At 30.6% G+C, this 12,723-nt stretch overlaps 1 protein-coding gene across 1 annotated transcript; it reads left to right on the forward strand.

Annotated features, from left to right (window-relative positions):
- Window positions 1-479: 479 nt before the first annotated feature.
- Window positions 480-10,532, forward strand: Smp_138850 (putative sh2a; the record flags this gene model as incomplete). Its single annotated transcript, XM_018798047.1, has 5 exons — window positions 480-503; window positions 4,261-4,462; window positions 7,321-7,575; window positions 9,152-9,417; window positions 10,401-10,532. The coding sequence occupies 5 exons, from the start codon at window positions 480-482 to the stop codon at window positions 10,530-10,532; spliced, it is 879 nt and encodes a 292-aa protein (XP_018653027.1).
- Between the last annotated feature and the right edge of the window lie 2,191 nt (window positions 10,533-12,723).

The raw sequence follows: 12,723 nt of genomic DNA on the forward strand, positions 1-12,723 counted from the left end.
ACTGATTAGCTATGGTCAATTATCGTAATCACGAATACTTAAATCAGTAGGATTATTCAGTATTGAAGGTGAACTCATAAGAATTATTAATTATGAACCTATTCTATAAAAAGGTTGTTATATACCTCTTCTAATATCATTTTATTTTTTGCTTGAAATTTAGCTCTGATGGCTGCAGATCATTGGAGACTGCACCAAATATTTCATCAAAATCAATTGTTCTTATTAGAGAATTTGAGTCAACAACAAAGTCTTCAGAACCAAACGGTATGGATTCAACGATCACTGCCGACAGCACAACACCAACGAAGACAACAATAGCAACGACAACAACCACAGCGATAACAACACCAACAACAGTAAAGTCAATTTTTACAACAAATGTAACATTTTCAACAACGACATTAACTAATACTATAAATAGCTGTTCAGTTGCAAATAATACAACTAATGTATCATATTCAACAGATAATGCAATTATGACATATAGAGATGATAAACAGGTAATAAATGTTTTCGTAGAAGTTTAAATTAATTTCGATACTTTATTGTTCTGCTATAATTTTGCATATTTGCTTATAGTGGAACACTGAATATTTACTTTGAAGTTATTGTGACATAGCGTCTTGAGTCCCGTTGCTAACTTAACTGACTAGAAATAAGTGTCATTGATCACTACTGGGTTCTTTATCAGTCCTAAGTAATTTAGATCAACAGGAGGCAATTGCTACTCGATAAACTCAGTAGTAACTTCTCAGACTTTGAAGCTGGGTAATACGGGATTGAATTCGCCAGAGAGCACCAGTTTCCTCAAGATCATGAAGTACCCCTTGTTGACAAGTATTAGCTGACGCAAAACAAAGATTAACCAGGATTTCCTACCAACTACCTATGACCACCTAGCTACTAGCCACTATCCAAAAATTTAATGAACTAAAGGTAAATACAGAGTCATTCTCTTAAAAAGCCTGTACTCCAAAGTTTAATGACCGAATCCAATCATAAACATAATATGAACATAAGAAAAACACACACCCTTATTAATAATCTGAAATATAATCATTTCATTCTTTATATTTACACTCGAGTTTGCTGGTATAGGAGAGGGCTGAAAGAAAACTAGATATAACCAAGCCAGGACGTGGCATCAGTATGACTCAGTCTGTTGGACTGAGTCGAATATTAAGTACTGAATACCTAATTAGTGTTCATCTGATCATCATGACGGATTGTTAGTGATATTAGATGACATAATTCATCAACACTCATAATAGAACAGATTCATTCAGTTTTTCGATCCTCTTAGATCTGGATTTTCACGATTATGCTTCCTATCCCCTGAATTAATGTTTTCCTCTTCGATTATGTCTAATGCTTTCCACTTCCATTCATACTATTAGCGCTTTAGCTACTCTAGCATTTTTCTAGGTAGTTTACTTTCATTATGATTATATGGAGTGTGGAAATTTTAACAAATGCACATATACGCGGGTTCTACGCGGTTTACTACAGACTAACTTAAACTGTTTCATTTCGACAACCTGCGTATAAATATATAAATCATACTTTAGTTTATTTAGAAAGTAATACAATTCCTGTACAAGATGACAATCAATATTTAGTGCCATTTTTTATCAAATGATGCAAAACATCAATTCCTTACTTTAACTTCTTTCATTTTACACTGATGTTAACCAATCACTGTAAACATGATTAGATTATAATAGATCTCAATTAGATTGTATTTCATTTTTTCAGTTAGTTTGCAATTTCATAAATTATCAGTTCATGAAGTTTTATAGTCATTACACTTGAAATACTCTTCAGAAAGACCAGTTGAAAAGAAATTTATGATATTTTATTTTGTACAACTTCAATATTTTTAACAGTACGCATGATTGTGAAGATTAATGAACGTTGTTGATATCAAAAACCAACCTAAGTGAGACATGCATTGGTAGACAGGGAACAGCGGGTAGTTTTTTTGTCTTAGTAAAAGACTCTTCGACAGTATGCATTCACAATTCCACCGGAACGAGACGCAGGACCTTCAGGTACCATGCTGAGCACGTGGCCTTTAAATACTGAGCTAACATCTGACAGAGTGCGTACCTCTCGTCAACCATTTCACGATATTGTACTCACTAGTAACTAACTTCATTGAGTGTTTCTGGATATCTGATGAGTAGACGTGACTAGTGGAGTTCAAATGTGTTGAGTTTGAGATGGTTATACGCCAGACGAATATGAAGATATTTGCACAACATTCAGAAATGATTAAGGTTAACACCATAAACCATTGAGTGATGACTAACTGATCTAAAGATTATGGGCTCATTATAGCACTTGAAGATTCTGGGTACGATCCTTTGTGGAGTACTGGATACCCGCTGCTAAAGAGTTTCATACTATGATAAAACGGTTGTCCAATGCTTCCTGTTTTTCAATAGTTGTCCAACTAAGACCAGTCCCACGAACTAAGCTACATAATAAATATCTCAAACACAATAGTAATATCAAGGCGTTTGCACAGGACCATGACAACTTCTAACTAGTAACTTACCAAATGTTGTATAAGAATTACAATAAATATTAGTCAGAGGATAAATGGTTATTGTAGCTTTGCAACCTGATTGTTTATAATCAGAGTTTATGTTCAATATTTTATACACAACTGTAATATTTTAGTCATGAAAAATGTAAGACTTGTTTGTTCAATTGTTTTGTCTCTCATCATCCATTTGTTTGAAGATAAGCGTTAATTTAGTTACGGTTAGTTACATAAAATGAGAAAGACTGGTTCAGAGAAGAGTTCTGTTTTCGGCGGACTCATTTTCAAAGCTGTGCAATCGCAAATATATATACTTATTTTTCGGGATGCACATAATTTAAATAATAATAATGATAATAGATTTCTGTAGATGTGGTGAAAGAGAGGTAGAATAAACAAAAATATTAGAAAGTCTTTTTTTACCCAGGGAAACTAGTGATAATCTTATCGTTAAGGGCCTAAATATTCATCATGAAGATAAATAAGAAAATTATAGTTGAGGACGGATGACTGATATAGTTGAAATAAATAAATTCAATATCAATACAAATATTTACATTTTTCCTTGTATGCTTTTAATTTCTCCTGTTGTATTGTGCTCATGTTTATTTTCTAACAAAAAATGATTGTCATAAAGCTACTGATTTTGGTCTCTTTAGCTAAGGTTTTTAAAGTAGGGATCTAGTACATTTGTAACTACTAGTAAAAAGCTCATATCTGTTTGATATCAAGTATTTGTCCGTTGAGCACTTTAGTCACTCTCCAAATCTATCAATATCACTGTTCTATTTTCAGGTTTCACAAAAAAAGTGTCATTTTATGGTTTAGGAAACAGGAAATTAGTGACACCACACACACTGCAAACAGTACTCAAAATCACTTTGAATGTGTCCTCGTATTAGTTTGAGATTGAATACTATGACTATGTAGTTTCAAATAGGGTGAAATGTGCATCCTCAGTTTCTCTGCTGGCAAAATCCGAAAATACGGCAAATCATTTCTTGATTTTGTAGACCTGTACAAAAGGCATTAAAAATGAACTCTTGAAGTTTGTAGACTAAAAATTTAGTTTTAATTATATATATATATATGTATGTATATATATATATATATATATATATATAAATTAAATTACAAAACTATTGGATACTAAGCAGTAAAGAATATCATTCTATCCGAGGACCAATTTTGAATGAATTTCGCAGATATAGCTGAGTGGCGTGACTTCAGGTATCTAGTGGTCAACAAACTTCATAATTACAGACACAAGAAAAACCTAAATATACATAGTGGCTCGAGGTGGAATTCAGGACGCGCGTTTTTTCTAGTTTGTAAACTGCCACTTGGATATACTTGAACCATAATGTTGATGTTTATAGTTACACTCAGATGCAGTAGATGAATCTAGCTGATGTGTTCTAAACATTACAAAACGTTCTTTCTTCATTTCGCAGCTATGCATAATCTATGTATTCTACATAGCTTACGAAAAAAAATGACAACATCAAGGCAATCAGAATAGGATTCACACACCAACAAAGTTGATTGAATTTCAGTTCTGAATACTAACAACAGACTAGCTCAGATTCTAACTAGAAATGGTATAAATCAGATTAACTTACTAGATTTTTATCTTTATTGACAACAAAAACCATTCAGTTCGTCATGTTTTAATCGTGTACGCTTGTTTTACTTATTCCTATAAACAGCGTCATGAAAATAATGTACGCCTAATTCAACCAAATTTAATTCAAGGATCATTTGATTCATCTGTTTCAGAATATGATTCTGCATCATACACTTATGATTCATCATCTTATTCTTTTTCTTCAACTACGGCACCAACAAATTCATCTATAAACACAGCTAGTAAAACAATTGATTCTAGTATTTCAGATGTATTAAGTATTGGTAATAATAATTCTATATCTCCATTGAATAACAATTATCGAAACATTGGTAATAATAGTAGTAATAATAATAACATTAATAATAATTATATTGATCATACCTTTATTTTATCTCCTACACCATTCAAACGAAAATTAAACTTAAATCAACAGACGAATAATCATTTTATCCCATCTTTATCTAATACTATAAACTATAATGATAATACTACAAGTTGTAATGTTCCTACTATGAATGGACATTGTCAAAATTGTCACAATATCATTGATAATAATAATAATAACAATAATAATAATAAAATCAATAATGATCATAATAATAAGAATATTCAAAGTCAAACAAATGGACAATATATATCCATTATCAAATCTTTTGTACAAGATAATGAAAATAATCAGAATTCTTTTAAAAAAATCAATAATAGTAGTGCTCCAATAATCACAAATGAAACAGTTGCAACCATGACAAAAAATGTTACACAACCAAATCATTTTTATTCGCCAGAGATTGAAACTACCCTTAATTTATATTCTCAATCGAACGACTTTCATAGTAATAATAGTAATAATAATAATGCCAGAATTGATGTACAACGAAAAGGTGGAGGTAGAGGAGTACAAGTGGACAATCAAGAGGAAATCACACAGTTCAAGAATAATAATATCGATATAAATATGCATAGAAATGATTATAAACATCAAGAATCCGATAATACTGACACTCTTATTGTATGTATATCCAATAATAATCGTAATAATACTTCTGTAATTATGAAAACTACTACACCTTATGATAATAATGATAATAGTAATAATAGGTATGTCGATACTAATAATATTATAATGAGAACAACTAATTCTGATCATAACAATATCGATGTTAGTAGTAGTATTAACAGTAATACTAGCAGTATTGTTAGTAATAATCGAAATTATTATTTAGATTTAGATAAACAATTAAACAATAATAAACGAATTAATAACAATAGTATGAATCTCAAGAATTCCTATGAATCCAAGAATGCATTTGAATTCACAACGCATAATCGTCCTAACAATAGCAATAATAGTACCATTACTATTCTCACTGACCCTTCTAATACAACGAACCAAGGAAGTGATGTATCCATTGATGATGCAATGCCATTGTCAACAATAACAACAACAAATAAGACACTGAAACGTTTTGTATTAACCAGAAGTCCATTAAGTAGTCCTCCAGTAACAACACCAACCAGTGTATCACCAGCACCATATCATCAAAATCATCATATAAATGAAAGAACTCCACCTAGTTCTGTAATGGATAATACAAACTCATCCATCACAAAAAGCCATTTTAATCGAATTAGTTTATTAAATAATCCCTATAATTTGTCACATCAAAATTATGGTCAGATCGATCCATCATTTTCATCATCAACATCAGAATTAGATAAAATATCTTCATCGATTACATTTTCGTCCAATCCATCAGATTATATAATAAAGACAAGTTTTACCAAACAACCTGAACCACAACAATCAAGACAAGAGAAAAAACAACCATCCTCATTGATAAATCATCAACAATCACAACAAAGAATAACACTGAATAATAATAATAATAATAATTTATCATCACTACAACAGCATTCCAACTATACTGATAATAGTCGTAAGTTGTTTGTTTCTTCAAAATATTATTAATTTGTTAAATATGTACACTATACTTTTCCGATAGACAGATTGATCAAACCAGAACAACTCAAACACCATGTTAAACGTATCGTTGAGTATTTTTTATTGATGTTGCGTTAATGTATAAAGCACCAAAATGCTTGAAAGATACATAATTACTAAAGTCAATTCGATTCATTTCATGTGGACTTCAGTTACAGGAATCATTTAGTACCGTCTTCTCCATGTCTTGTAATCCATAGGAATCCATAAGAATTATAAAACTTTCATCTAGTTACATAAAGTGAAAAGACCATCTTAAACTATTCATGGAAGACAGTGATATACATTTCTATCCTATATTTCTAAAAGTATGCTTAAGCCATCAATGTACATTCAGTATGGTGAACAAACATTCAACATTAAGCGTAGACAAGTAGAAAATTAGTTAATTAATCATGTTGAAAGCTAAAATAAAAACAGTAATAAGAGGCAATCAATTTATTAAAATGGATCTGATTAAGATCATTCATCATAATAGATTAAAACCCATTGACGAAGTATTATGAATTAAGGAGCATTTCATTCCAGTACTAGACTCTTCAGCAGTATGCATTCATGAACCCACTCAAAATTAATCCCACGACTTTCATGTCGCGCGATAACCACGATACCATATATTCACAAAGGTGATAAATTAAGGGTATTAATTGGATGATAACATCATATAAACCTGTGACCAAATAAAAGTTTAGAGTTCTTCAGGTTATGAATCAGAACTGTTGATCAAAAACCAAAATAAAATAAACAAGAAATCTCTTGAATACTCCTCAACACCTGAATCTTAACAGATATTCTAAAACAATACTATTGAGTTGTGGTTTACTTCATGATTGAAAGTTTCATGAAAATTAGTTTGATTTGTACGTAGTGTTTACTACGAATCTACATCATTCAGAGACCGAATAACTATAGATTCAGTAGATTGTAAAGTCGTAGTTTCGCCCTTTTAAGTAATCACATACCAGAATGAAATATTTTTACATGCTTTCTGGTTTTCTTTGACAGTCTATCTAAAATCAATCCACGTAACAGGTAACTTCTATTTAAAAACCATTTTTTAATTCACAAACTATAGTTTTTTCTTTGCACAGTCATAAATTTTTGCTGTTTTACTTCAAAGCTATTTTCATTTTACAGATACTTTAAATCCAACATTTAGTACAACTAATTCACCTCCATCAATATTTCCACGACCTGCGTTTTGGACACCAGATGTTAGAACTTCACGTAAAATTAACAATATAATTCAAGAGGATCCTAAAACTAAAGTTTACAAATGGTTTGAAAGCTATGAAGCTGCACGTTTACTTGTGGACTTTGGTCTACCAATTACTGGCTTTAGTCCAAATTTATCATCGTTGACATTTTCACGTGTACCTGAATGGTTCCACGGTTAGTCGTTTAGTTAGTCAATGAATTTATTGCTTGTAAAAATTTTACCAAATACTTTGCGACGTCAACTAATGATTACAATTACATGAGATTTTTATTTGAATAAAATACTTTCCTGACGTCGTCTTTTGAAACTTGAATGAATTACCTGATCGTAAATAAAAAAAATTGAGAGTCAGTTTGACTAGTATCATTGCCTAGAGGTTATGTTTCATTATCATGCAATCCTTATTTGTAGTTTAGTACCACACAGCGTTTCAATTGTGTTTTTAAACGTATCTATCAACTATCCAACTTCGTTAGGTTCTAAAACATAGGAATACATACCTATATCTAACTGTTTCTCTACTTCTGTAAGTAAATATTCAACTCCTTTACTCGGTAGTCCTTGTATTATTATCAGCAGATTAGATATTTTTTAATAAAACTTTATTAGTTAAGCTAAATATTGCAGTCAATTATCATTTTAATTGTTTGGACTAAGCAACATCCGTCATTATTTTCTGCTCCGATTATTTTTTATGCTAGTAAAGATAATTGGCCCCGTGTTTTCTACAATCCGGCTAAATCACAGTTGACCAAGTAACACACTAAAACCTATTTATTTAAGCAAAGTGAATACATTCTTGTTTCGTGAATAATAATTAAGTTAAATGGACATTGGTCCTTCACTTTTGTTTGTCCCACACATTAAAAGTCAGAAAAATAAATAAAATAGCAATAGTAATAAGAGTAATACTGATGGTTTTATCCGGTACTATGTAACTTGTTCATAGTAAAGGATATGTAGCACAATATATTCAATATTACAACAAATTTCCATCGCATATCCAGTTAACTTGTGAATGGTAGAAAAAATACATATTGAAAGGTATTTCAAAGATAATCAGTTGATATTCATCGTCATTCTCTGAAATTTTTGATATTTGCTCCGTGAGAATCATTACAACCACTTTTTTGTTTTTACAAGATGCAAACTAAAATAAAATTTTACAAAATATCTAGGTGTTTACTAACAGTATCATGCTGAGATTTTCCGAAATGTTTTCCGTATTCAAAAGTTGTGTTGTGCTTAGGGTATTCAGACATTTTTGTGTTGATTTAGTGGATCAGTGGTGCTTAGTGAATTGTAGTTTTAATTAGACGTTTTATTTTAAGCAGCTTCAGTTATTCACAACTGCTTAGATCCCGAGATCCCGGATGACGAAACAAAAAATATGGGAATATTTAGGGGTTGGAATGAAATTTATTATGAAAACTACATCCTCATCCACTAAATGAATGAGAAAATCACCAAAATCTTTTGTAAGATATACTTAATGAACACTAAAACGTTGATGATAACCCCAATCATGATCTCTTAATATTTTGTCCAGGTATGTTTTACGTAAAATAATTCGTAGATTATATTTTACATAGGAAAGAAAAAAATTGTAAAATATTGAACAATTATTGAAAAACTTAAAAGCAATCTGTTAACGGTTTGATTCATATAATGTAGAGAGTTGCTTCATTATTTCTAATTATTATTTCATCCGATTAAAATAGATCACTTATCTCCAATTCTCTTTATTAGGATTTCTTTCTCGTGAACAAGCTGAACGTCTACTCACTAAAAGTGATAAAAATGGCAGTTTCCTTCTACATTTGAATGAATCATTTTTAGGTTATGTCATCAGCTTATTTACATCATCCTATTGCAATCATTTCCTTGTATCAGTGATTGCAGTGAAACAAACTAATTCTGGTTCACGTAATACAACGAAGAGTACTTATCAATTGTATGGTGTTGCAAATCCTGAACAATTCACCGATTTAAGAGATCTTGTGAAATTTTATTCTGTAAGTTGATTTTCATTGTTTTCAAGTAAAATTACAACCTTTATCTTGAGTAATATGAATGTGGTGAATTCGAAATGTATTATTTGCTACTTTGAGATGCTGACTATCGGTCTAGTCGTATATAAAATCAATTGTCATTTGAAATGCTCAAATATAGTAAAAGATGTTTTGTTTTAATTTGTATGGTCACAAATAAATCAGTCGGAAAGTCGGAACAGATACAAGAGTAAACAAGAAAAAGCGGAACTGTAACAGTTAACTGAATATTACTCATAATCTTTGTATATCAATAGACTTAAAAACTACCTTGTAATAACATCATTTTCAATCAGTAGTTTAATTGAAGTGAACGAAGGATTGGTAGGGACACAAATTTATTATCCTGTTCAGAATTACGGATCGTCTTTGTAATTTATGGAAACCATATATTAAACATCTCATTTGCACATCTTCCATTATTTGTTCTTATCATCCTTCATGATTCTGCCAATTCTGTTTTTATTTCACTTCCTCTCTGTTTTCCTTTCGGTTCTTTTCAGTTCAACCTTCTCAATCCTCTTTTGACTGGCATTCCACTTCTTATTAGTGTTACACACTGCATATATCTGTCAACATTAAGTAGGATACACCACATAATAATCTGCTTCGAGCTAACTATGTATAGTTTATTCACTAATATCAGAATAGACGAGATTTTTAAGTCGTTTCTTTAGATCCCATAATAAACATTTGACAGTGAATCCCTCACTATATCAAAACCAAGTCCCTAACGCTCTCTTATTTTTGATCAATTTCCGTATCACTTTTTTGTTCTTGCTTAAAAAATGAATCAATTTATTAGTAAAGTCCCATATTAGGACCAGTGCTCCCTAGATTACAATGGTTTAATAATTAAGATCACTTCTCGATAAAATATGATTAGCATTCATTTGTATTGATTTAATTTTTGTTTTTTTTGTTTGTTTTTTTTAAACTAATTTTAGGTGCATAGCCTAGGACGAAATAACAATCAACAATTATTACTTTATCCTGTTGGACAAGAAAATCCCACTTTACCTGATTATTTGGATATATTTTATTCTAGACCTGATTCAAATTCTTCTACAAGATTATAATGATTAGAAAATTTCGTATTATTGTTTTTAAATACAATGATCATTATTATCATTATTATTATTATTAGTAGTAGTAGTAGTAGTATTATGAATGTGTATTTCTTAATTGGGTTTTATTAAACCATTGTAATATTATGTATTATAGTGATCTTAGTGATTTTCACCATTTTGTATGAACATTCGTTTGTTCTTGATCCCTTACATAATTTTTTTTTAAAACTTTTTCTATTCTATCTTGCTTCAATGGAACTTGGTCAACTATCATCTTGCCAACTATAAGAAAAAAAATCAATTTTTTTCAACACGCATATAATCAATATTTCTATTCTAATCAATGAATAGAGAATTAAGAAAAGAAAACAAAAAAAACAGTTGTGAATAGTATAAAATGATGAAATTTCTTTAACCTTTTGAATAAAATCCATCACAGATGAATAATAAATTTATTTTCTATTCTATAGCAAAATTAAACAAAAAAACATACAAATACTACTACTAATTATTATTACTGATAGTAGTAATTTCATACCTTTTTTCACCTTATTTTAAATTTTTAATCACTCTTTGTTTCTTCATTATTTTGATTTCTTTGGAAAGAAAAGTTTACGCATGAAAAGATTCATAATTCTTCATCAAAAAAAACGAACATATTCATCAAGCCTTGTGATTTTGTACATTTCCTTCCCCTTTACTTATTTTTATAAATTTATATATATAATTTTATTTATTTACTCATTTATTTACAAACTGACATGCATCAATATGAATTAATATGACAAAAATGTATATATATACATATATAATACTTGTGTATAAATGCTTTAATTTACTCTTATTTCGTTTCAGTTTGTTCAAAGAACATGTTTGCGTATTTCAAGAAGGTTTGTGAAGACTACTCTCGAAGAATGAGATAAAAGTATTAACGGCTATAGTGTGATAATGCCTTAAACTGTATCACTGGATTGAACAGATACAAACCCCCTTTAGGAAACATTAGATTGATTGAGCTTTTGATGATGACAGTAAACAAGAAGGAAACCAAGATCAGACAAGGCTTTCGATGGACTTAAATCAGTTACCTAATATCAAACGAAGTATGCCATTATGTCAAATAATTTCATGAAGCGGTCTTATTGAACCTTATTCTGCATATATATGTTGCTACTAAGGACTGAATTATACTGTTTATTGTTGACACCATTATGATCGAACGGTAATAATGTTAATGCATTGTAGGTCTCATTTAACTTCGTGCACCTTCTGATCACGTTAATATAAAATAGAATCAAAAAGCCGAAATATGAAATTTAGTGAAAATATTTTTACTTTAAGGATGTGATTATGCGTAGACAATCATCTAAGCGAAAATAGATAGATGCAACATGAAGTTGGCACATAGCCAACTTATTCTAGTTATGATTAATTCATTTTGCACATAAAAGTATGTCGTGTATGAAATATTAGCGAGTAGATAGACAACCACGTAGATTAAGGATTAAGATATGTTCACCTACATAAATAAATAAAGAAATGCTCAAGGTTCTGGTTCGATTATTTGACAAGTACCAATATGAGTGCATAAAATAAATTCACTTTGGAACCATAAATAGTCTATGCAAGTAACCGCAGATAACAAACTATTGGCTATTACAAAGTGAAAAATTGGTGCATTTACACATATGTATGTAGCGTGTTATCATGACTCTGAAATAATATACTAAGTATTATTCAAAACGTCGACTGAATCAATGACTTTATACTTCGCAGTGTGGTATGAGGGAATACCTGACTAAGTTACCACAAGAACATATGGCACTCCAAAGGATTCGCATGAAAAAAGCATAAATATTTGCCGCATGAGTTTGAAGGTAATATAAGGCCGCTGGGTCTTCCAACAATTAGACAACCTAGAGCAACAGCTGACTGAAGTAAGATCTAATGGTTTGGGGAGAAGAAGCGTTTTATGCGACCGATGTGACGATTTCCTCCAAATTTCGGCAGCAAGTTTTTGCAGCAGTTAGAAGTTCGAAAAAGGTACCCAGAAGGCCTGGCAGAATGTACGTCGACTGTTTACTCTGGTTACCCACAATTTTGTCTGATAACTGCTGATTGTAAAAATGTGGGGGCACATGAATAGGTGGTCTGGAGTTAGTTCATTTATCGTTGTGTGATCGAGTAATTTTCAGCTTTG

The sequence above is a fragment of the Schistosoma mansoni genome, chromosome 6 (genome assembly GCF_000237925.1).
Source record: "Schistosoma mansoni strain Puerto Rico chromosome 6, complete genome".
NCBI lineage: Eukaryota > Metazoa > Platyhelminthes > Trematoda > Strigeidida > Schistosomatidae > Schistosoma > Schistosoma mansoni.